Source organism: Mchenga conophoros, linkage group LG13 (assembly GCF_057382185.1).
Source record: "Mchenga conophoros isolate Kocher_MC1m ecotype Shallow Benthic linkage group LG13, M_conophoros_male_GT1.1, whole genome shotgun sequence".
In the NCBI taxonomy this organism is placed as follows: Eukaryota; Metazoa; Chordata; class Actinopteri; order Cichliformes; family Cichlidae; genus Mchenga; species Mchenga conophoros.
In genome coordinates, this window is record NC_140538.1 from 26,993,682 (window position 1) to 27,020,945 (window position 27,264).

General features: G+C 41.9%; 1 protein-coding gene across 1 annotated transcript in view; it reads right to left on the reverse strand.

Moving 5' to 3' along the window:
- The window catches only part of adgra1b (adhesion G protein-coupled receptor A1b), a 196,541-nt gene that overhangs the window by 145,918 nt on the left and 23,359 nt on the right, over nucleotides 1-27,264 (reverse strand). The window contains exons 3-6 of the mRNA XM_085297564.1: nucleotides 4,954-5,025; nucleotides 2,606-2,677; nucleotides 2,355-2,426; nucleotides 1,856-2,019 (exon numbers count right to left, since the gene is read on the reverse strand). Of these exons, the coding sequence (XP_085153690.1) occupies nucleotides 1,856-2,019; nucleotides 2,355-2,426; nucleotides 2,606-2,677; nucleotides 4,954-5,025 (380 nt within the window). The remainder of the gene's footprint in view (nucleotides 1-1,855; nucleotides 2,020-2,354; nucleotides 2,427-2,605; nucleotides 2,678-4,953; nucleotides 5,026-27,264) is intronic.

Consider the following 27,264-nt stretch of genomic DNA (forward strand, 5'->3'; position numbering starts at 1 on the left):
CTCAATTAATTAAGAAATTAACAAAAGTGCTAATTAAATTGAGCATTATTTGGGGACTGTTGGATATCATTTTGCGGGGACAAATTCAGTGCTACAACTAATGTGGGAAACTGCTGACTCACAGTTTTATTTGCGTTAAATAAAATATTGCTGCACTCTCCAGTTACTTGGAAAATGAAGTACACTTAGAATTTATATAATATTTTGCTTCACTTTCTTAAGTTATGAAAAAATATGCAAAATTTTGAGTCACGTAGTACAACAATTTGACAATGTCAAGTGTTTGAATGAAACATCATAATCATACAGCCATAATTTGCAGTGTTATGTCACTTCGGCCATAAAACTTAACTTCACTGCAGATTCTTTGTCTCAGCATCTGTGTTCAATCTGCTAAAATATGCGTAAAGCTAGTAATAAAATAAATGTATGTGTGTTTAAATATAAATACCTTATTATTACTCTAAAGTGGTTCTATATTAATTTCTATTTTCATAACTTTATTCTTGGACTCAATAATAGTAGCTCCTTAAAAGTTCAAACTAATTCTTTTTTACCCTTTACTGCGCCGTAGTGTCCCATTAGCCTGTCCTCTGTCAGAAACAAGGCATTTAGATCTTTATTTCTTTTTTTTTTATATCTTTGTGGGGTTTTTTTTTTTAGTTCCTCTCACTGTAAAGTTGTAAATGTTTTAAGTCAACTTTTAGCCAAAGCTGTGTACATGAGATGGCCATATTAAAGACAAGCCATCATTTTTATCATAGATATCCAAGAGTAGAAAAAAAACTATACGAATTGGGGCAGAGTGAGGTGCTGCAAACAGAAATGACCACAAACCACATGGCGTTAATGTCTCAGCAGTTTTGAGCGTGTGACAATTCTGAGGTTCCAGCCACACAGGCCTAGAGACTGGTCAATGACCATCTGGGATCTGCCAGTACCAAGGGAAAAATGTCCATTCCCCAACTGGTTGGTGAGTGGTTTCTGGATGTTGACAGAAAAGATTGCTAAAAATAAAGTTCTAGCGAGTTGTTAGTGACCTCCAGTCTCCACTCAATCACAGATTAGCAAAAAATCTGTATTCCCAACCAGTTAAAAAAATACTTCCTTGTGGTTGCTTCGGTTCTGACAATCACAGGCTAACTTGTCTACAAACACTCGCTAGCTATTCTTGTGAAACTGTGAAAAGTGCAACACAAACTGGAAACATTGTGCCTAGTGGGGCAAACTTTCTCCATTTCCAACTTGCACCATACTTTCTCAGGTTTTACTACATCTTAGCCAGTAGTTTGTGAGTGTTTGCAGTCAAGTTGGCATCTTTCATGCAAACTACAGTCAACCACCACAAGCTGCCAGCAAATAAAACATTCACAGCGGGGATTTTGGTTTAGCATTCTCTTTGCAATCAGTTTCACCTAGTGACTTCCAGCAACCTCCAGGGACCACTGCAACCAGTCAGATAATGGCCAAATTTCCCTTGCAACCAGTTGTTGTCCATCCTTTCATCCATCCATCCATCTCTTCCACTTATCCTTATAAGGGTCATGAGAGGCTGAAGCCTATACCAGCTACCAGTGGCTGTATCATGTCAAATACATCATGAAAGAAACTGCGCAGTCTGTAGTCTGAGGTTTTGGCTCACGGGGATTACTTGTAAATACAATTATCTCATTATGTGAAACTTTGGCCATGTTTAACATGACCTATATAAATAACAGGTTAGTGTTTAGTGTCATTTTATTTTGCAAGCTAAAAGCTTTCAACAGTCAAGTTCTTTTGTTCTAAATAGCCCCAACATTTAAACCAGTTTTAGGAGACAGTAAATGCCAGCCACCACCATTGGCTAAATCCTTACCACATTTGAGCTGTGGTTCGCGTAGGTTGCGAAACTCCAGGCCGTGGAGGTGGGTAGGGAAAACGCAGACCGTGTCATTGCCAATCTTTACGGAGTTGCTTTTAGCCCAGATGAGCAGCCACTTCAGCTGACAGTCACAGAACAAAGTCTCAGCGCTGAAGTGCCTGGTGAGAATACAGCATACTGTTACAACCCATGCGCCTGTATTTGGACTTTATTCATTTAACACGTATTTGATGTCATAACAGGAAAAACTGGTCTAGTTGCTGAGTGCATGTATTATGGTCACTCATTGGCAAGACTTCCAACCTACTGTGTGTGCTGCATAGCTATTATTAATGTCATTTTCTTCCTATGACAAGCCAAAATAACTGCAGTGAAAACAGCCAATAACTGACTTTTACCACTGCATCCATGCTCTAAACTACAACAAACAAGTGAAACGTAGAAAACTGAATGGATCAGGCCATTATACTGTACACTTGTATGTTTCTCTTACAGTACTCTGAGAGCAGCTAGGTGTGTGAAGAGTCCCATGGTCAGAGTGGAGAAGATGTTCCCAGATAAATTCCTGTTTGTGGGAAAAACACACAGAGAGAAACAGATCACTCCTCACATACAAAAAGGCTTTACTACTGGGTTTTTTTTCATACATTACTGAAGCCATATCAAACATATCCTCTACAGATTTGGTGAATACAAAGCATAAAGAGATGCAAGACATGTTTCCAATTTTAGGGGATTACTCACAATTTCGAGAGGTTACCCAGATCGAGAAACATTTCAGGGGAAAGGCAGCCAATCCTGTTGTTGGACAGATCCCTATATGAACAAAAAGGCAAAGAGAAAAATGCTTCTGTTCATATGGTGAATTTTGCTGATATTATTGTGCAGAACGAGTTGGAACAAGAGCTAACTGGAAAACAATATGTCTGTTTTCATGGCTGCTTGAACAGAGAAGTTAAACAGCTGTAAAGCCTATTCAACTTCCTGGAATATTTGTCCTGACCTTTTACTCGTCGCATAACCATTTTTGGCACACAGAGCACGAAATGCACAAACATGTGCAAACGCATTGGGCTTCCATGTGCGAGTGGCTGAGCGCTGTCGCGTCCGTGGCTCCGTGCCCTCACACTCTGTAATTAAAGAGCTGCTTTGCTGGAGCAGCTGTGGGAAAATAAGCAGAGCACTCGAATAATCACCAGTTGGGGAGCACTTAAATTAGCACTCCGCTGCACTCCGAGCCTTGCGCACACGCGCCCCGAATCAGCGCGGCTAACTCACTGTTTGCATCCCTGCCAGCCCAGATCCCACTAACTATCAGGCTGCAATCATGTCACTCACTCCCTAAGCCTATATGTAGAAAGGATGAGGGTAATCATTGAGAGAATTACCCAAAGAGAAGAAATCAACGAAAACCACAAACAAAGGAAAGCTAACCTTTAAAACTGCATTTGCTTTTTGAATATTTGCCTTCCAATTAAGTCTGTAAAACATTTGAAATGTTGCTGTAACTTTAACAGAAGCATAACTTTAATCGAAAATTGGAAAGAAGAATTCATTTGATGTAAGCATAGTTTCATTTTTAACTTAGTAAGGCAGTAACATTCAAAGTTTTTGAAATTGCTATGTAATTTTTATACACAGAACATTTACTTGCAGGCAATAAAATACACCCTGGTGACTATATATAGTCTTACTTACAGGCATTGTAAAAAGAAAATACTCCTTCTGACTAAGTACGCTCCATGATTCAGTTGCTTCAGTAGCAGTAACCACTTTTAGCAGCAACAATATGAAGTCATTCTGTTTGACTTTCAGTCTCTCACACTGTTGTGGAGGGAATTTTGGCCCACTCTTCATTAACAATGTTGCTTCAGTTTGCAGGCCATGATTTATGCATGCTTTCTTAAGGTCATGACACTGCGCGTCAAGGTTGAGGATGTATGGGTTCTGACCGGGCCATTGCAAAACCTTGAATCTTTGCTTTTTCAGCCATTCTGGTGTAGATTTGCTGGTGTGCAGTGCTTTAGCTGTCATGTAGATGACCTCACATTTGACTCCAGAAAACGTTGGTATTCAGAGGAATTTGTGGTCGACTCAAAGACTGTAAGGTGCCCGCCGAGGTCCTGTGGCTGCAAAACAAGCCCAAATCATCACCCCTCCACTACTGTGCTTGACATTTGGTATGTGGTGCTTGTGTTGATATGTACATTTGGTAAGTGGTACTGTGGTATCGCGGTTTGTGGCCAAAAATCTCCACTTTGGTCTTATCTGGCCAAACGACATTGTTCCAGAAGTCTTGTGGTTTGTTCAGATGCAACTTTGCAAACCTAAGTCGTGTTGTTATGTTCTTTTTTAAAGAGAAGACGCTACCTCATGCCAGCCCTTCCAAACAAGTCAGACTTGTTCAGTCCTTTTGAATGAATGAGTTTTAGCATATAGCATGCTAACTGAGGTAGAGTCTCAGATGTACTTGGAAATGGCCTGACGGGCAGTAACAACTGCTTCTTTCAGATCATTACTGATGTCCTTTCTCCTTGGCATTGTGTTAACACACCTTCAGCACACTGCATTTATACAGGTGCTCACACTTGCTGGTATGGAAGCAGTAAGGGTGTTATGTCATGTGTTGTTGACGATCTGAGGTTGCATTTTTCAGACCTGGTAAGGTCCTAAAACCAGACAGTGGCAATTAGCATGCCAGCAGAGTGCCGGGGCTCACAAGCTCAGTCAATCCCGTAATCCTCATCCTCATCTCAAGGGGTTGCAGTAGTCCAATTGAGAGTGTTCCAATGGCAGATACTGTTAGCAAACTGTAACTACACTATCCTGTGAAGCTGACTGCTTTCGGAGTCAGTTTGCTAACTTGCAGCTATTCTGTTCTTCCCATAACTCTGTGTCCTGAGTTAGCTTTGCTCAGGCACAGAAGGTTTGTGAATGTCTAAAACTGTACTGCAGGCCTTTTGCCTAAGTTAAACACTTCAGTCCACTCTTCAACTCTGTACTTTAAAACACTCTTTCTCGTTGTCTCTAAAGCCAAAGGACTCTCCCCGCGTCCCCTGGAGAAGGCTATTACAAGGCTTCATCATACTTACAGTCTCCTCAGTGCTAGCAGACCACGGAAAGCCCCAGGCTCCACTGTACTTATCAAATTATTCTTCAGGTCCCTGGAGAAAAGAGACACAGAAAAAGAGTCAGATAGGAGTCTATCTCTCTATCTATCTATGGATGTTTAGGGATTATTTCTGAGATTCAATTTGCTTGGTTTAAAGAAATCTGACCATATAGGCCAGCACCATCCTGCAAAACATGTTTCTTTCACAATGTGCACACAGCAGAGTCCAGTTCACCTTATAATAGCGTGCTTGCAGTTTGAACTGAAGCAAAGAATTGTGTTTTTTAAGCTTTCAAGAAGAACTAAACAGCCAAGGAATTTAAAATGGGAAAAAAAACCAAAATTAAATATTTGCGCTATTTGTAAATTTCTATTAGATTTACTATTTTACATTGACATCTAATTGAGACAGTATTTGTGGGTTAACTAGCACCTGTTAGCTGGATGACACAGACAATTTCCTGCATGCTGGAGACCCAGACCACATCCAGCCAAGAGACAAAAACACACATGTTGCGGTTACAGCCAAGGACTTCTAATCCACCCCCTCTGCCTACCCCAAAACCTCGGACGATGCTAAAATTGGATTCCAGAAAAATCTCCTCTCCGGTTTTCTCAGATGGCCAAAGAAAACTTCCTGAAATTGTGTCCCTGGTTTCCTTTGACTCTGAACTGTATGTCCAGTGTGATGAGAATGAGATGAAGGGTAGTGCCTTTTTCCAAATGTGAGCAACAACAAAGCTCAACTAAAACTTTAGCAAAATATCTGTCAGGTCAACTCAGGGTCAGCCAGAAGAAACAAAATAAAACCAAAAGGACACAATAATCATCCCAAAGTGAAAATAGAATTAACGCTTCAGCTCTTCTATTTGATATATGGGACAGTTTTTGAGCAAAAAGCTCAGAATGGATTTGCAAGATTTATAGGAGCCATTCAATAATGCAGATTTCCCCTTAGAGGTTGAAGGCGTTGATGGCTATATCCCTACTGTTGGTGGACTTCAAAGAAAACCTTTGGTTGTGGCTGTTTTACAGTAACTGGTGTTAATTCAGTTGATTTAAAGCATTAGTTAGTCATACTGATACAAGCCATCATTAGCAGCAGAAAAATGAGTCTCGTTTAGGGTTAATGATCTGTGTCTTGTTGTTTGGTCCATGCTAAAAAACACTCCCACACACAAACCACACACACACACGCCTGGTCTGTACTCTTAAGACTTTGTAACAAGCTCTCCAAGCGGACTTTCATCCAAACTATGTGTTATATGCAAAAATATATGCTCTTCATCATATATGAGTGATCATGTCACATGTCATCATCTGAGCATGCCAGTTTTGTATGCCTCTTACTCACTAATGAGACTTTGTATGGACATCCTCCAGGATTTGTTATTCACACAGGAAGGGGCTACCACGCTCTAGGAAGAATACTGAAGTTCCTTTCCTGACTGACTAACCTCCTAGTCCAACAGGGTCAGCCAACGGCTAGCTCTCATCTCCGCTCTCATCCAAAGTTATCTTTGATTATGTATGATAGTCTACAAAAGAGCTGGTGCAGGCCTGAGGTCAAAAGGTCATCCACTGCGCCTGTAGCACCTCCTTTTATCCCGAACAGTCGTGTAGCTCACTGCTCTACTGCCTCTGAATTTGCTGAACGTTCAAAATGTTCCACCTTATCGACTGAGTGCCCTACCAAAGGGCAGAGATCACTGCTGTGTGTGTGAGTCTACACACAGTAAATGTGTTGCTTTGCAAGTGTTATTGGAAAATGTCAAATCCCACAAAGCACCTCACAAAGCAGGTTTGGAGTGGAGGAAGATTTCATGAGAGAAATCCCTTATAATGGTAAATGGCCTGCATTTGTATAGCGCTTTTCTAGTCCATAGGACCCCAAAGCGCTTTACACTACATTCAGTCATTCACCCATTTACACACACATTCACACACTGGCGATAGCAAGCTACATTGTAGCCACAGCTGCCCTGGGGCGCGCTGACAGAGGCGAGGCTGCCGGACACAGGCGCCACTGGGCCCTCTGACCACCACCAGTAGGCAAACACGGGGTTAGTATCTTGCCCAAGGATATTTGGCATGCAGCCAGGATGCAGCCTGGGATCGAACCACCGACCTTCTGATTAGTGGCTGACCTGCTCTGCCACCTGAGCTACAGCCACCCAATAATCCCAACACTGATTAAATATAGAATAGAATAGAATAGAATTCAACTTTATTGTCATTGCACATGCACAGGTACAGGGCAACGAAATGCAGTTTGCATCCATCCAGAAGTGCTTTAGTGATATAGATATATTACAATATATATTAGCAATAATATAGATATGTGAGTATATTACAGAAATGGGTCTATTATGGTATGTTATAATGTACACGGTATGAAGTATGTTGTGAATATTCTATAACTATAAGTATGTACAGGCTGTAGTGAGTACAAGCTATGTACAGGATATGAACAGGATATAAATATGAAAAACTATACAGAATATGAAATAAATAACTTTACAGAATCTGAGATATACAGCTATACAGAAATGGGAACTATGCAAGTTGTAAACAGTTGTAGGATTAAAGATTATCGAATGTACAGAATGATTATTTACACAGAGCTATACAGTAGTGCAGTTAAAATAAGTGAGGGTGTAGATAGTTTCTACAGAGGCTATATAAAGTGCTAGTGGTTGTGAGTGGTGGTTCAGTCCATGTTATTATTGTGTTTGAGGGTACAGTTGTCCATTGTGGGTGTGTGTATGTTCAGTCCATGAGTTTAACGTGGGTCAGATGTCAGGAGGCAGAGTTCAGGAGTCTGACAGCTGTGGGGAAGAAGCTGTTCCGGTACCTGGTGGTCTTAGTCCGGAGGCTCCTGTGGCGCCTCCCAGAGGGCAGGAGGGTGAAGAGTCCATGTGATGGGTGACTGGGGTCTTTGATGATTTTCCCAGCCCTTTTCAGACACCGCTTCCTGTAGATGTCTTTTATGGCAGGAAGTGGTGCTCCGGCGATGCGCTGGGCAGTTTTCACGACCCTCTGCAACGCCTTCTGGTCCGAGGCAGAGCAGTTCCCGTACCAGACTGTTATACAGTTGGTCAGGATGCTCTCAATGGTGCAGCGATAGAAGTTCACCAGGATGTCTGAGGACAGGTGGTTCTTCCTCAGAGTCCTCAAGAAGAAGAGGCGCTGGTGAGCCTTCTTGACCAGCTTGGAGCAGTTGGTCGTCCAGGTGAGATCCTCGGAGATGTGGAACTCCCAGGAACTTGAAGCTGCTCACACGCTCCACAGCCGTCCCCTTAATGTGGATGGGTGGATGTGGGTCAGCATTCCTCCTGTAGTCCACGATGAGCTCCTTGGTCTTCTCGGTGTTAAGCAGCAGGTTGTTTCTGTCGCACCACTCAGCCAGACGATCCACCTCCTCCCTGTAGGCAGCCTCATCGTTGTCACTGATGAGGCCAATCACCGTGGTGTCATCTGCAAACTTAATGATGGTGTTGGAACCATCAGCAGGTCTGCAGTCGTGGGTGAAGAGGGAGTAGAGGAAAGGGCTCATCACACAGCCTTGTGGTACACCGGTGTTCATTGTGATGGTAGATGAGCAGCGGTTATCCAGCCGGACATGTTGGGGGCGGTTGGTCAGGAAGTCCAGTAACCATTTGCAGATGAGGGAACTGATGCCCAGGTCTGTCAGTTTCCTGATGAGTTGTGAGGGGTGGATTGTATTGAACACTGAACTGAAGTCTATAAACAGCATTCTGGCATAGGTGTTGTTGTTGTCCAGGTGTGAGAGGACAGAGTGCATTGCGATGGAGACCGCATCCTCTGTGCTCCTGTTCCGGCGGTATGCGAATTGGTGGGGGTCCAGGGTGGGGGGGAGACAGGATTTGAAGTGTGCTAGGACCAGTCGCTCTAAGCACTTAGTGATGATGGGGATGAGTGCTACTGGGCGGTAATCATTGAGGCAAGATGGGTTGGAGTTTTTGGGTATCGGGACGATGGAGGTGGATTTGAAGCAGGCCGGTACCACAGCGTGGGCCAAGGACAGATTGAATATGTCTGTGAGCACTCCTGCAAGCTCCCCAGAACACGCTCTGAGAACACGCCCGGGGATGCCATCAGGGCCTGCAGCCTTGTGGACATTGATCCTGCTCAGCACCGCTCCTACATCGGTGGGGGAGAGAGTCATAGGTTGGTGGTCTGGCGTCATGTCTGCTTTGGTTGTGGTTGTGGGGTTCCCTCGCTCAAAACGAGCATAAAAGTTGTTGAGCTCGTTGAGGAAGGAGACATCAGAGGATGCGGGGGAGGGTTTGGTGGTCCTGTAGTCTGTGACGGTCTGGAGTCCTTGCCACATGCGTCGGGGGTTGGAGTTGGAGAAGTGTTCTTCTACCTTCTTTTTGTAATGGTGTTTGGCTTTTTTGATGCCCTTCTTTAGATTAGCCCTGGCTGTACTGTAGGCGTGTGCATCTCCTGACCTAAAGGCAGTGTTGCGGGCCTTCAGGAGGAGACGAACATCCCGGTTCATCCAAGGCTTCTGGTTGGGGTACATGGTGATCCGTTTCTGGGTGGTGACACTGTCTGTGGTTTTGGAGATGTAATCCAGTACAGATGAGGCGTACTGGTCCACGTCTGTTTGGGTGAACATATTCCAGTCTGTGTTTTTAAATCTGTCCTGGAGCACTGCGTCTGTCCCCTCTGGCCACACTTTAATTGTCCTCACAGCAGGTTTCACACGTTGGATGAGTGGTGAATACCTAGGTGTGAGGAACAGGGAGAGATGGTCCGATATACATAGTATCATATACCATCTTACCACAATAAATACTCTTATGCCACTGGATCGAATCTCACTGTAAAAACTGCATATTTCAGAGAGATATTTCTAATTCATAGTGTTAAACACAAAAATGCTCTTTAAATCATGCTTATATCAATTATATACTTCTGAGGGTAATCTTATTGCATTTGGATTCAGCTTGACAGCATTATGACTTTTCAAGTGTCTAATTTTCTAGTCCAGTGGTGCACTTTGGTCTTCTTATGGTATTGTCACTAAAACTAAATACAACATTACCACCTGCATAGTTTCTTAATTAACCTGGCATGGGTCAGTCATCACTTGATGATGTGGACTAGGTAAAAGTTTTGCCTGTTCTCACCAGCTACCTAACTGGCTAATAGGTGCAAAATATTCCTGCTGTTATTTTAATGACCCATCAACTTACTGAATGAAATTACACTTGTTACCTCCACCAAGGAGGTAATGTTTTTAGTAGCATGTTTGTATGTCCGTCTGTGCGAGCATGTCATTATATGTAAACAGGATCCCTCAAAAAGTTTCAAATGAATTCTGATGAAATTTGACAAAAATGACAAAAAGCATTAAAACTTAGAAACTATGATTATTACAAGTGTGGTGTATATGGTCAACACATAGAAAGTACCATATAAAGATTAAAAATATCATGTCACATTTGACCTCTGACCTCTCCTTCAATGTCAGCAGGTTGATCTGATGGTCAACGTGATAATAATCCTACATAAAGCTTTATCAAAACTATGCTTCTTACTGCCATTGTTTGTACTGACAACATTTAGGAAATGATACTGGCATGTGTGCAAGTGGATGATGGATGACGGACATGGATGACTGTCATAAATGGTTACTACCTAGATATTCATTTTAGTCAGGATATAACACATTTTTATGATCGAGAGAAAATTATTTTGCTGACTCCTGTCTTGGACCCGAATTTGAGAACCAGTGTCATAAATTTTAAAAGTAAAAAAGAATTGCATTTAAATTTTAATTCTTTTAATTTAAATTAAAACAATTAGAGGCAGAGCCTTCAGTGTTTATGCCTTTATGATATAGCTTATAGCTAGGGCTGGATCAGGTGACCCTGACCCTTCCCTTAGGCTGCTGGGGGCTTCCCATGAGTAGGGATGGGTACCGGTATCGGTTCTGACATAAACGGTAGTAACCAGACCGAAAAGCAGCGCACATTTCGGTGCTTTATTTCGGTGCTTTTTTTTTCCTGAGCTGTGATACACTTTAGATTCTAGCCAATCATTTTACGTTTCCGAGGATAGTAGGCGGGTCCAGGTACGTACGTTCTTTTAGAGCAGAGCTACAGATTAAAAATGCCCAAGGCGAAGCGGTCAAAAGTCTGGCTGTACTTCACAGCGAAATATGCAAACTCAGCAGCCTGCAACAAGTGCTTTAAGCTGATACTGTGATACTGTCAAAGGAGGTAACACCTGGAATCCAATGAAACACCTGGCGACGCATAGCGTTTTTTTTCAAAGCCCAGAAATGCGCCGTATTTGATAGCTTGCTGCGAGACCTCACACCGTGCACATCTACTGCGGGTGGGTTGCCTGTTATCGGACCCGGAGTTAGCAACATCCCCCAAAAACCCGAAGAGGAGAGTCCTGGCCCCTAGCCCTGCCAGTGTAGCAGAAATGATGAGGATGATGATGCAGCAGCAGCCGTTCTTCTCTGGGTCAGTAGCTTAATGTTGTTCGTGTGTAATTTACGTTGAGTAGGCTAACCACGTTATTACATTAATGCGTGTAAGGTGAACTAGCAATCATCATCATAGCTACATGCGGCTGTCTTCTTGTTTGATGGCAGATACTCCCTTCACCCTTGCCAAAAAGGCTAAAATGACCAAAGAAAAAGTGGAAAACAGTTAAACATGAGAGGTTTTTGGACAAAGTTTGTGTTTTTTCTATTGTTTAAGCACTGCTTCCAGCCAAGAATGATACCATATATGCCCCATAGCTGCAGAAAAGGCTAACATTGTTATCTTTTTACAAAAAAACAGCTAAACATGAGTGTTCTCCATTCTTTAAGCACCGGTTTGAGCACCGTTTAAGCACGGGCACTGTTTCAAAAGTACCGGTTTGGCACCGGTATCGGATAAAACCTAAACGATACCCATCCCTACCCATGAGTATTTCTTCTTCACTCACCTCTTTTCACTCTCTTTGTCTTTATCCATGACTCTCCACTTAATTATTAGTTATTATTCATCTCTGGCTCTCTTTCACAATGTTTCTTTTGTCCTGTTTTCTTCCCCTCAGGCCCAACTGGGAGTTTTTCCTTTCCACTGTTGCCAAGTGCTTGTTCACTGGAGTTCATTTGATTTTGGGGGTTTTCCTTCTACTATTGCAGGGTCTTTACCTTATAATCTAAAGCACCTTGAGGCAAATCACTGTTGCTGTGATTTGAGTTGAATAAAGTACAGAAAACAACCAATTGGCTGATTTGTAATTACACATTTCCTACAGTAGGTACTCATGTGTCTGAACTTCCTCTGGATATTAAGAGAATAATTGTCCTGTTATGATGTTGTAGTCCTGGTTTCACAGACCATGCCAGCTGTGGCCCTGTTTGTGTTAGTGGTTTCCTGTATACAGTCACGTTTAAAGCCATAGATGACAATACAGGCAAAACCTTTTAAGGTCACCAGGCCTGAGATAACAAATATCTGCAAATAAATGTTATAAATTATGATTCTGTGTCATTAACTGGCTCAGGATGGGTGGAGTCTGCTACATAATGCAACAGAATGGATGCCAAAAGTCAGAACAATCAGAGGAAGTTATTTGAAATTGAGTTTTGCATCCTTTTCTGTGATTAACAGCCTGACATAATGTCCTCATTCATCATAGTGTAAAGCTTGAAGGATTTGTAGTTGTTGGTTAAGGACCCTGAAAAAATGCAATAATGTCTTCTACCCTGTTTTTAGCATTCCTAATTTTGCCAAGGTAATTTCCCTGCTACAAGCTTTGAGACCCCTGCTGAGTTTACTGTCACTTACATCACTGGTTCCCAGCGGCTTGATTTACATTCGCTCTCAGTCATTATAGTAAAGTCGACACATCGAAGAGCTTAAGTTTCATTCAAGGTTATTTTCCATCCATCTATTCTCTTAGCTGCTTATCCTGTTTAGGGCTTAGGGGTTTAGGAGTTGGAGGGGAAAAAATCAACACACACTGGAGGGGGGAACAACTAAGCTGTAGTGCCTCTTCACCTCACTGTGCAATACCTTTTGTGCAATACTTTTGTAAATAGTCAACGGTGCAATAGACTCAATACTTGAAATGTGCAATTCACTTGTATTTTTATTTTTATTCCTATTTATTCTATTTATCCCCTTCGTATAGTTTATTTATATTGTCTCTGTATTTATATATATATGTGTGTGTGTGTGTGTGTGTGTGTGTGTGTGTGTGTGTATTATATATATATATATATATATAATATTCTGTAACTCTGTAACTTCTGTCGGTGCTGTGCTTTTTTGGAAATCGAATTTCCCAGAGGAACCCACCCGAGGGATTAATAAAGTTCTATCTAATCTAATCTAATCTAATCTGAATGAAGGTACCCCAGATTTATCACCAAAATAAAGCATTTGTTTCTCACCAAGGCTCAGTCACGTAGGCCCAGAGAACTGGTTAAAGATCGCCTGGCAACTACTGGCAACTACGGAAAAATGAGTATTCCACAACTGGGTGCAAGTGGTTGCTAGAAATTGGTGGCTGTCACTATGAAATTGCTAAAGCTCCAGTCATGCAGATGCAGTGACCTATCAGTGACTGCCTGGCCACGGTTTTGCAAAGCAAACCACAAATGTAGAGATTTCACATTCAAAATACATAACCAATGCTGAAAAAGTTGGGACACTGTGTAAAATGTAAATTAAAAAGAGAATGCAGTTATTTGACAATATCATAAACACATATTTCATTCAAAGAAGAAAACATCTCAAATCTTTAAACTGAGAAAAAGAGACATTTAAAAAAAGAACTATTAGCTCGTCTTCAGTTTGATGGCAGCAACATGTTTACCACGGTGTAGCATCCCTTCTTCTGTTAACAACACTCCATTAACATCTGAGATTTAATGAGAGCAGCCACTCGACTTTTGGAAGACAAATACTGCCCGACGGTTGCCTAATATAGGATTAAAGCTTCTCAGCAGTCCAGGATGTTCTTTGTCATAGTTCTCATTTCATGATGTGCCAAATGCTTTCAGTTGCTGAAAGCTCTGGACTCAAGGTAGGCCAGTTCTACCCTGAAGTCTTGATGAACCGCTGCACCCTGTCAGAGTATATTATCTGTTTTTCAGTCAACTTGAATAAATAAGGAAATGATTTATCTGTTAAATTAATGTATTACCTCATTTTCTTTAGTACTGGGCTGAACACAAGTAGTTTCTTTTCATTGCATCTTAAAATCAAATAAAACTTATTTGTACCTTTTAGAGCTAATATTTAGTCCAATACAATGTTTACTAGACTTTACATGTAGGGAAAAATATGGACTTGTGTACAGCTCCAGAGCTTTATGGAGGAATTATAAGCTCTGCATGTAATATTCAGGTCAGTCCAACTTAGGATCTCCCTGCAGGATTCAAACATTTTTCTAAAATAATTGTACCTAAGCCTGGTAATAAATTTATATATATATTTTTTAATCTGATTGAAAAGAAACGTTCTTTGTCATTGTCTCATCTGTGCCAAATATTCCATGTCATTTGTGACTTAGATTAGGAGGTGAACTTGTTTCTTTTCTGTCTCTGATAGTGGAAAAACTACTCCAGCACACAGCAAGAACCAACACTCAGACCTTTTTTTCTTTTTTGACAAAGTCAAGCCATATGTTTGTAACCCATCCAAGATCCACTCACAGTGAGGCAACTTTGGCCAGCAACTCACCAGTTAGGAAACCTTCATTAACTTCCATAATTCTGTAAAACTAGCTGTGAGGCAAGTGACCAGCAGCAGAGACCTGCTCAAACGGGCACTATGAACATAAAGAAAATGTGTACAAGCATAATGAGAAACCACACAAAATACAGCTAATACAATTATAATAACTTATATTGTAAACTCAGTAAAATCTACATTATGGCTGTAATGTAGAAAGGAAAATATCTCACACTGGTTTAATCTACATATTAGTGTATACTGACAAAAAAAGCTCCACACTTCCTGCGTAAACAGTTGCAGTTTTTCAGCAAATGCTTTCTAAGGAAGAAAAGAGATTATGCCACCTCAGGCTCTAAGCTCTGAATCTAAAGTAACAGGACACAGTGGCGGCATATAACAGCAAAGTGGAGAAAATGTGAAAAAAAGGAGTAGCTTCAGCACATTAAATATACTTATAGAATATATTTAAGGGGAAATCGAATATAAGTGGTGAGTCTGATAGTAGCCCGACTCAAATAAAAGCCCACTTCTCTCTTCAGCTGAGGTAAACAAAAGCTCTGGCCACTATTGAGTATTTATGACGCGTGCACACACACACACACACACACACACACACACACACACACACACACACACACACACACACACACACACAAAGACACACAAACAAATGATAACTACCTTTGGGAGACTTGCCCCACATAGCCGCTGTAGATACAGCTGGAGTAGCTCAAATGAGACGAGTGTTTAAACAATAACCATTTTCTACTCCCCTCCTGCCTGTTTGAGTAGCAGTAGCGACCCTAAGTTTAAACTCCACCATTTGTGGTTAACGTTTGAAAAGCTACTGAAGTGCTTCCCAATTAATTTAAACTGGACTGTATATGTTAGGCAGCTCAGGTTCTCCTGACGCGCGTGATCCCGAGGAGAGCAGCCTGTTTGCAATGTGACGCTAATGGGTGGATTCATCCACGAATCCAAATGATTACCGCACCGCACTGTTACATTAATAAAGAAGCGTGCACAGGCATTCAGTCGCTGTGATAAATCTCCACATGCAGAACACACCACACACATGCTCCAGACACAATACTGCCTTCTCTTTAAAAGCAAGCCCTATTTAATCATGCGTAGTTCCAATAAATAAATCTCAGTGTTGATTGAATTATCAGAGCGCCATCAGTTTCACTGAAAGTCAAATTCTACTTGAAGTACATAAGCAAATAAAACTGCAGCCTCCTATGGCTACTCGGGCACTCGTCCAAATGGAAAGTGATGCCGCATGACGTATTCGATTGTGTGCACAGTTAATGAAATGAGACCACAAGGTGCTTTCATTAACTGAACTTGCATCGTATTTCTCAGTGGCGCGGTATTGTCTCAGCATTTGTGAATCCGAGGCCATCTTGGTTTTAGAGAACAGAAGACTAATATTCAGAATAGTGACGATACAAAGATACTGCACTCCCACACATAATGCTGCAGGCAAGACTGGATGGGGTAGAGTTAAAAATGGTTTAATGGTTTAACTAACAGTGCACCAACTTGGATAACTCTATAACCTTTTCATCGATTTTATTCCAAAAAATGAAATAAATAAATAAACAACTGTTCAAAGGATTTCAAAATGCTGTGCACACTGTATTTTAGTGATTCCCAAACGTTCAAGCAGATTTTTTTTCTTTCACTTATCTTCACTTAGTAATAGAAGTCTCAGCTGTACAGTCCAGTGGTCTTAGGATAATGAGAACACCTGCATTTTGACTGCTTCCTACTAAAACTCATTTTCACCATTCAAATCAGTCTGCCATCAGCTACAATATCTTGCAGAAAAATAAGGCCTCATTGCTCAACCAAAACAGAAAGAGCATCCCAGTTTTGTTGATCACTCTCCCCATGTAGCTACAGTGGTGGCCAGTGGAACGACCAGAGTAACGCTGCCGTCACACTAGGGGAAAGTATTGACACCATGTATAATTAACTTACAAGTTTGTTGCCTTTGAAATGGTTGCTTTGTGTGTCATGTTAGTGTGAGTGAATAAGTGTGCCAAGCAATAAAACGGCAATAAGACGGGGTCAGTCTGCTATCAGTTTGTGACTGAATGGGGCCACATTAACAATTACATGCAACCTGTTTATGAATAAATGTTGCCATATGAAGCAAATCTAGTGTGTATACATAAACAGAAATTACTTACATTCAGAGTCCAGCCAGATCCTCATAGATCTGGAACTGAAATGCCTCCACAAACAGTGATGCAGTAGCTGCATCAACACATCGGACTACAAACACGCACATTACCACTTCCGGAAGACGATCAAAGCAGCCAAACGTGAGTACAGGGACAGGGTGGAGCAACAGTTTGACAACCCTCGGAGTATGTGGCAGGGACTAAACACGATCGCAGACTTTAGAGGGAAAACCAGCACACCGCAGACCACGGCCTCTCTGTGTGAGGATCTAAACGTATTCTACGCTAGATTCGACACAGCGAACACCATGAGACCGGACAGTGTGTGCACCGCGGATGACGTCAGTGCGCACACTGTGTCTGAGGAGGATGTGCGGAGGTGCTTCAGGAAGGTGAACGCGCGCAAAGCTACTGGTCCGGACGGGATTCCCGGCCGCGTCCTCAAGTCATGCGCGGCTCAGCTGGCTGGAGTGTTCACACATATCTTCAACCTTTCCCTCTCTTTGTCTGTAGTCCCAGCCTGCTTCAAAATGGCCACCATCGTCCCTGTACCCAAATCCTCCACCATCTCCTCATTGAACGACTGGCGACCTGTAGCCCTGACCCCCATCGTAAGCAAATGCTTCGAGAAGCTGGTCAGGGACTTCATCTGCTCTGCACTACCCGACTCACTGGACCCTCTACAGTTCACATACCGCCACAACAGGTCCACTGATGATGCCATAGCCCTGACACTACACACTGCCCTGTCACACCTGGAGAAGAGAGACACGTATGTGAGAATGCTGTTTGTAGATTACAGCTCAGCATTCAATACCATCGTTCCCTCGAAGCTGGACAGGAAACTGCAGGATCTAGGACTGAGCAGCTCCCTCTGCAGCTGGATCCTTAGCTTCCTGTCTGACAGACGCCAGGTGGTCAGACTGGGCAGCATCACCTCATCCCCCATCACACTGAACACTGGTGCTCCACAGGGGTGTGTACTGAGCCCTCTCCTGTACTCACTCTAAACCTTTGACTGCACAGCCACTAACAACTCCAACATCATTGTGAAGTTTGCGGACGACACTACAGTGGTGGGTCTTATCACCAATGGTGATGAGACGGCTTACAGGGAGGAGGTCAGCGCCCTGACCCACTGGTGTCAAGACAACCATCTCACCCTCAACGTCGCAAAGACAAAGGAGTTGATAGTGGACTTCCGGAGGTGCAGAGAAGTACACACCCCCATCACCATCAACGGCGCTGCTGTGGAGAGAGTGAGCAGCTTCCGGTTCCTTGGTGTACATCTGGCTGAGGATCTTACGTGGTCAGTACACACAAACAAAACAGTGAAGAAGGCGCAGCAGTGCCTCTTCTTTCTCAGGAGACTGAAAAGATTCGGCATGAGCCCCCGCATCCTCAGGACCTTCTATCACTGTGCCATTGAGAGCATCCTCACTGGATGCATCACCACCTGGTATGGCAACAGCACCGCCTACAACTGCAAAGCTCTCCAGCGAGTAGTGCGGTGCTCTGAACGGATAATTGGAGGTGAGCTTCCCTCCCTCCAAGACATCTACAGGAAGCGGTGCCTGAGGAAAGCGGGGAGGATCATCAAGGACTCCAGTCACCCCAGCCATAAACTGTTCAGACTGCTTCCATCAGGAAGGAGGTTCTGCAGCATCCGGTCCCGTACCAGCAGACTGAGAGACAGCTTCTTCCACCAGGCCATCAGACTGCTGAACACGTCATAGACACCTCACCTCCACTACTGGAACTTCAACATTATGCACTCCATACTGCACATTAATACCACTGTTTTGCACATGTCTCAACTCTGTATATTTTTATATATTTTATTTATTGTTTACTCTATTTAATTTGTAAAATATGTACACACACACACACACACACACACACACGTAGAAAAATATTTAGTATACACATCCAGAAATGCATATACTATTATATATTGTACATATATTTATTAGTTTCAGATGTAGCCATTCTTGTATTTTGCTTGTTTACATTATTGTATTTTGCACAACTCTGTTGCTTGTGAAGCTCGCACACAAGAATTTCACTCACATGTGCTGTACCAATGTACCTGCACATGTAATGTGACAATAAAAGTGATTTGATTTGATTTGATTTGCAGGATGGCAGTTTAACTGCAAAGTCACATAGGTGTCCAGAAACCTCGGTTTAATATAGCAATAAAACATTACAACCATTCGAGTTCTGTCTTGCACAGTGATGTGTCGCAGGCGAATTGCGCTCGTCAGTGCAGACTGTCTGATCTGTCTGATAGTGACTGCGTTCAGTTTGTGGTACTGCAAATATTTGGAGACCAGTTGCATCCCACCAGGTGATTTGTGTAACTGTCTTGCAATTGAAAGTGGTCATGCAGAAGTTAAGTGTGTTACACGTTCATCATCTCGGCGATCAGTTGTTTGCTGCAGCTGCTAGCAGAAAGTCACCCAATCTGAAAAAATTCAGTGCATTCTCTCTGCAACCAGTGTTTTTTATTCAAGTCTCAAGGAGGTTGCTGTCCTATTTTTATCCTAGTGTGACTGAACCATAACTGTAGAAAACTCCCCACTGTCAGAGTAGGTAAACAAAGTGATGATAGAGGCTGACAGGTAACAAAAGAGGAGTTTCCTTAACTAAGAAAGAACTCTGAGAACTGAGAGGGTATAAAAGACTAGATATTCAGTTGGTATTATTTCTCTTAGATCAGTAATAAACTAAAACTGGCTGCTTGTTAAGGTGATTCCAACTGGTTTTGTATTGGTGGAGCAGTGGTTAGTACTCTTGCCTTACTGCAAGAAGGTTCTGGGGCGTTTCTGTGTTTTCATCTCCTCCCTGTGCCTGGATGGGTTTTTCCAGGCATTCTGGCTTCCTTTAAAAGTCCAAAGATGTTTGGTCAATTAGTGACTCTAAATTGTAGATGTGAATGATTGTCTGTCTCTCTGTGGTAAACCTGTGGAGATGGACCTGCCTCCTGTCCTATGGCAGCTGGGTTATGCTTAAGCATCCCTATGACCTTGAATTTAATATGCAGTTAAGAAAATGGATCTATGGACTTGAACATATCTTAGCAACTGTTGGATGAATTGCCACATAAAAACCAAATTCATGGTTTCCAGAGGATTGTCGCCACTTACCCTTTTTTTTTTAGCAAATTAAAAAATATCAGATAAAAAAAATTATACTGTTTCTTTTACCTTTTCTATCTACATCCCGCCTTCAGAGTCACCCTCTCCTCCCTTATATGGCTGTGTAACAAATTTCTGATATAATTTCGATGACAATTTTGTGGATTACGCTTATTTTTTTGTGATGTTGTAATCTGAGAGGAGAAGATAGCAACATCTAGCCTCAAATGAGTCCAGTCTGAGTGTTACGACAAATTGTGTGGTGGTATTGTATCAATGCAGGGACACCAAGTATCAACATTTTATAGAAACACTTTAGAAATACTATGAACAAGAGGACTCCTCTCATGCAACATCATCCTGACATAAAGTTACCCGAGCAAACTTTTGTTTAATTGGCTGTTAGACAGATTGTGTAAGGTCGCCAACATGTTGCCATCAGTCTTTGTCAGTGAGTCCAGTTCGAGAGGACTCAACTCAAAGAACATGAAGATTGCTGAACGCAAATGTAATAGTTATACAGAAATATAACTATTTCTGTATAACTATTACATTAATAGTTATATTTCTGTGAATTTCGGTGTATGCAGACAACAACAGAGGTGTGATTTTCAACTATTTATGTAACCGACCCCATTCAGTTGCAAAACTTTGCATGTTGCAAAATAACAAAAAATTGCAATAATTGTGGGTACTGAACTGTGTCAATATGTACCCTGCCTTTCCCCTTATCTCAACCAGACTAGGCTCCAGCCTTCCCTAAACCTAAACCTGGATGAAAGGCTGTCCCCATGAAAACTCTAACTGGCTCTGTCATTAACTTGACTAAATGCTAAACTACAGTATATTGGCACCAGACCTGATTGTAATGTGGATGGTGTTTATTAAAACCATTTATTCACATGTTAAATATTCATGGGTGAGTTTGCAGGTGCTTTGAGGGAAGGCCTGGTCACATCCACTGAATTATAACAAACACTCACTGAGACAGATAACCACCTATTCAATTGTAAATAAATGCGTGTTGAAAGCTTACTGAGAAGGGGAAAAAGGCAGACAGTCAGACAGTTCAGTCCAATTAAACAGAGTGAATGTGTATGCATTGTGACAGGCTTCTAGCTACCGTTGCCAGAGCTTAAAACGGTGGACTTCCCTGTGTGTGTTTGCATTATAAAATATTACATACAGTAGGCACCACAGCACCTGTGGGCACAAATTAATTATTCAACCTTCTTATTCGAATTATTCAAACAGTAACCGTAGACCCATGTAAATCTAAAAATAATCTGTATGAACTGCGAATATATTTGTTTTTGGGGGGAAAAGTTTAATATTTCTCAAGCACTGATGGAGTGCAGGCTCCTTCCTAGCTGTTAGGTGAGGCTGTGTGCAGGCAGGAATAGGACCCAAGGTGCAGACTCCGGAGACAGACGTGAACTCAAAAAAGGCTTTAATTTAATACTCAAAATATAACAAAACTAAAAAAAACTCAAAACAAACTTAAACTAGAGAAATGACAGAACACACAGCTAAGAAAATGGTAGATCGCGACACGGACACAGAGAAACACAGGGCTTAAATACACAGAGGGAGTAATCAGGGAATGAATAACAGGAGGGAAATACAGCTGGGGAAAATCAGAACTGACGAGACAAAAGGAAGCGTAAACTGAACACACTAAGACAGAGACCTTCAAAGTAAAACAGGAAACACATAACATAGACTCACATGCAGGCACTACAGAGGGAACAGAGACGTGGGACCAGGGCAGACACAAACACTGACTGAACACGGGGATATAGGAACTAAGGATACATAGAGACGCGAACTAGACAAGGGGATGCAGGTGATAGGGGAGACAGAGCAACTAAAGAAGACAGAGACATAAGCCATAAGACAGAACTCAAAGAAACCAAAAACTAGAAATTATAAATAATAACATAAACTCAAAAACCCTGGGTCGACGACCCAGGCATCCTAACACTAGCGGGTCGATTGGCGGTGCAAATGAAATATTTGTCAGGTTTCACTTCTGACCTAGAAGAAAAGTAGCAGTAAAAGCAGTCACATTTGCAAAAAAATAACCTTTAGTCAAGCAACACTTAAAATTAAAAGAGTTGCACAAAAGCAGCAGATTGGGGGAAATGCTTCTAAGGATTCCAGAAATGTGAAGAAAATTTCTTTGTTAACAGCTCAGCGTCGGTATCCAATTTTGGAACTACCCCTCTCATCAGTGTGAGAGATTTCTATTAGAACAAAACAAAAGGTCAAAGAGAGTGTGAAGTTCTTTTAAGAGACGCTTTTGATGCCCTCTTGCTTGCTGGTTTAGCACAACAAAGCAAACAACAACTCCCAACACTCCCACGTTACACCTGAATATTATAACCAGTCTGTGCTGAAAGTCTACGCTCCTCATCTGCTGCTTGTTTTAATCGTGGGAGACAGTTATTTGTGATTACCAAAACAGAGCGGGAGACGGATTGTTCTTCTGTCTCCCCCTCTGTTTCTCCAAACTTGGTCAGTGAGTCAGTCACACCCATGCTCCTCACATGTTTTACCTCAGCTGTGACCCAGCAATGATCTCCTTTAAAGTAACAATAAAAGCATTCATATTTCAAGCGTGCACTTTGATCCATTTAAGGCTTGATCATACTCCACGTCTTAGGTAAACAAAGGGGGTTGAGGGGGTTATAGCAATGCTTTTGTGTGATACGGGGAAATCTGGAAAATGTAAAGCAAGCTAACACTGCACTAGCAAGCCCAAGTTCACCTGCAGTGTTGTCTTACATGAAAACTAGAGCGCATACCGAAGGAGGATAAATACAATTATGAGTTAAGTTGGTAATAATTACACATAAATGGTTAACAAATTGAAATAGATTGAACAAGTAGCTGTGGCACTACCTAAAAATGTGTTCTGAGTCTTTAATCAGATGGCTTCACTCCATCTATTAATTGTTCTTAATGAGGAAACAAAATGAACTTATTCAATTGTCAATCAGTAATGGAAAGGTTCATTTGAATATTTGATTTTCTTTCTTTTTCTTTTACACTAACACATGTAATCTTAGGCTTTTTTCCCCTTTAAACTGCATGTGGACTGTAAGAATTCTAATAATGCTCTCATTTTTTCAGCTGTCCCTTCTTTTAACCTTTAACCCTTGCAGGAAAACGTCAGGGTCAGTCTGGTTTATGATCGCATAATCATCGAGCATTTCCCGACCTGCACTCCTCACTCGGAGCCCTGGACTTTACCCGGCCGCACATTCTTATGCACAACCGGCCGGGGCGATGTGTCCTTCAGCGACCTTGCCACTCCATCATCAATCACCTCCCAAGGAGAGGCGTTCACAGGGAAGACTGAATAAACGTCACTTTGTCAGTATGAACAACAGGACTCGCGAAACTTTTTAAACGACGCTGCCTCACACCTCTGACATCCACTTTTCAGGATGAGCAATTGCAGATGCTACTCTGAATTCTGATACTGTCTCCGGCCTGAGCCGTGGTCCGCTCAGTCTGACGGCCTGCCTCTAAACACCTCAGGGCTAGACAAATAATGTTTGGTCAAATAGACGAAAAAAAAAAAAAAAAAGATCCTCTGCTTTCAGTAAAGAAAACATTTGGACAGTCTGCGAAGGATAAATCTGCTGTCATAGCCACTGTCATGATCTCAAAAATACCCACTCCTCTCTCTGACACCTATAATCAACAACATGCTTGAAGCCAACAGAAGTGTGCTCGAAGAATCTCGACCTTATCATTAAGGAATCATTTATTTTCTGTAGTTGCTGTTGGATTGTTACGTTGGACTCTAGATGTTACATAAAGAATGCAAATAGAATATTATAATGTCCGCAATAGTTCCAAATTAAGTGCAATCTTTCTATAAAAACATTTGCTCATGAGTGTAATCGGTATGAGAAGGATATGCCAGCCTCGTCGCTTTCAGACAGACCCTTCGCACAGCGAGGCCTTCTGCGGTGGAAACACATGATTAAGTGGCAAAAGCTAGATTTAGTGTCCTGACCAGAGAACAGAGATGGGCTTTGTTTCTGCTTTGCTCCTGTGGGACCCAGTTTGGCTGACGGCAGTGGGCTGGTGTCCATATGGGGGGGGGGCATCACCCACAATACAGGAGCCCTCCATTAAAAGGACTCTATCTGGCCTACAGGGGCAAGCAAATCACATCAAAAGAGACTTCTATGGGGGATTAATAAAGTCGCTTAGTGTGCTGTATAAATTCCATCATTCATCAACGATGATAACAATAATGATGATATATATGAGTCCAGCCCCTAGCTAGGATTAGTAAGTTACAAGCAAAACAGTATACTCTCATCACGGAATTGGACTGGGAAGCCTAATAATGCTCCCCCATGACCTCGGATGAAAAAGTTAATGCTCATTTGGTTCAGAGTGAAATTACTATTAAAATGTTTCCTCAGACCTTGTCTCCAGAGCACCTAACCTTTCCCAAGCGCCCCTGTAAAACCACTGTAGTGATTTTCATGAAAAGTGCTACATTTGATTAACATTCAACTGATGCCTAAACCTAAAAATATGAGTGCATCGAGTTTTCACGCTCGTCTTTTCTGCTCTGCTTGTCCAAAAGAGCAAGTGCACTAAACTAAGATTCTGAAAATAATACAATATATGTTTGCATGTTCTCTAGCTACTCCTAGATGAGTGGACCAATCTTGATGTAATTTTGCATAAACACTGCCTAGGGCAGGGGTGTCCAACTCCAGGCCTCAAGGGCCGGTGTCCTGCAGGTTTTAGACGTGTCCGTGATCCAACAGAGGTGATTTAAATGGCTAAATTACCTCCTCAACATGTCTTGAAGTTCTCCAGAGTCTTGTAATTATTTGATTCAGGTGTGTTGATCCAGGGATCTCTAAAATATGCAGGACACCGGCCCTTGAGGCCTGGAGTTGGACACCCCTGTTCTGGGGTAATGTGAATGCTAAAATACATATGACTTATACAAATATCTCATACAAAATCCCCAAATCATATATAGTTATACATTTGATAGTTCAATTGAGTGTGTTTTTGTGTTTGTTATGCATTTTAACCGTCAGTGCAAATATTTAAACTTTTTGGTGCAGCTGAATGGCCGCTGATTATCGATCAAAGAAATAAGCCACTATAAAAGCATTTAAAATTTAGAAAATACTGCAGCAGAGCAGGCAGCAACATTGTGGGGATAAGAACACAATGTTTGGATAAGCATCATATTATAAGAGACTTTATAAACAACCTGTCATGTATTAAATCTTCTATATGAATTCATCATTAATTTTGCAGTATACATATTATTTAATATATTCTTCATTTTACTAATTTATATTGTTTAGATTTGACAACTAATAAATAATCTAATAAGTCAGTATTCTGGTAAATTTACCAGTATATAGATCTTCCATCAATGAATTATTAAATTGTGTGCTTATTGTGCCAATAATATATCTGGTACCATATATTTGTACGCAGAGTATATCACAAACACACGCATACTAAAATGAAAATCTGCGAAATGTTTCATGTAATCACGATTTTAAAAACTACTGGACGCTGCCAGGCTACCCTCAGCCTCCTAGTAGATACACCTATGGTATCACTTTGAAAATCATACATGACATCTTTCTCGATTTATGGTGTTCACAAGATCTTCAGAAAACTTGGACTCTCACCTTGACCTTAACCTTGAAGTCAACCTCACTGAGATTCAAACTCATCTCAGACTTTTAGTAGATGCACCCATGGAACGAATTTCAAAATCCCACGTCTCCTCGTTCTTGAGTTCTCACATTCACAAACTTGGGTGTCACGCCACCCACCCGCCTGGTGGTGTGACGATATTACCCCCTCAGCCTTTTATGGCAGAGAGGTTAAAAAGGGATGAAAAAGTGACAGTTATTCTTGACAGTTATTGTTTATTGAGCCAACACCAAAGCAAAGACCGGCGTGCAGTGCAGGGGGTTATTTTGAAGCACTTTTTTTTATTTCAGTGGTCCACAGGACATAACAACTGCATATAGAGAAAAAAACGTCAAATCTACTAAAAACTTCTACCAACTTCCACCTTCTATGTTTGCTGGATTTCAGTTTGTCATTCACAGAGTATTTTGTCTGTTTTATTATGTCTGTGCCTAAACTGAATTAGAAAGGAAACAGATTGCCTCAGAATAAAAATGAATGAAACTAAAATTATCTGCATATCTAGAGCCATCGTTAAATAAGAAAAGATGTGCAAATCAGTTTCTGTTTCATTTAAAAAAAACAAAAAACTTGCAGTGGGATCCAAGTTTCCATTCCTGCCCCAAACGGTCTGTTTGTTGAAGAACATTGAGAGCGCAGCTGCAGCAAGAGTGGTGCAAACATATACACATGCCTTATTAAGCTTGTCAATCAGCTGCCAATTCTCCACAACCCTCAGATCCATTCAGTCAGCCAGCCGTACAGGAAGGCAGTCAGTCGGCTGTGCCAGACGAGGGAACAGCTGGCCGCCACTTTCAACTCACTGAGGCTACCTGGTTTGGCATCAGCTTCCAGCAACAGGCGTATCTCTGCCAAATGCTGCATGTGGCAGGAAGAATGGAAAGACTGAACCAAGGGAGTGAGGTGAAAGAAGGGATAGGCCACGCAAACTGCTGCTCCAAAAGGTCAGGTGCGACAGACCTTTGGCTGAATGTCCTTAAAAGCCTCGCAATCATCATCTCCATCACTCCAATGGAACTGGAGAGAGAGTCGGACAATTTAATGGCACTAATAAGGCCCGGAGAGACAGGTGACACCATCCTGTAGGTCACCAGGCGACACAGCCACCCAAAAAGAAGTGAAAGAGAGGCAAAATTATACCGCTGCCATTATTCCAATCTAAATTTAACTGTCAGTCAGCAGTCGGCGGAGACGGGGGCCAAAACTGACTGTAATAATATTCACAGCAGTCACTGATGTAGTTTGTGTGTGCGTGTGTGTGTGTTTTGGCGTGAGTGGTGAGCTTAATATGTGTGCTTTCACATGCACATACCTCTGGGAATGACTGACTGAACAGAGCAAGTTATCAAGCCATCCGCTCTGTGTGATTTCAGCCCCTTTCTGATTTCCTCATCAGCCAGTGTCTGTGTCACCATCAGGTAGAAAAGCAGCTATCACCGGGCTGCACGGAGGTGAAAGCAATCAATAGCTGACTTCAGGGGGGGACACAGGAGGAGCTATCATGGAGCTC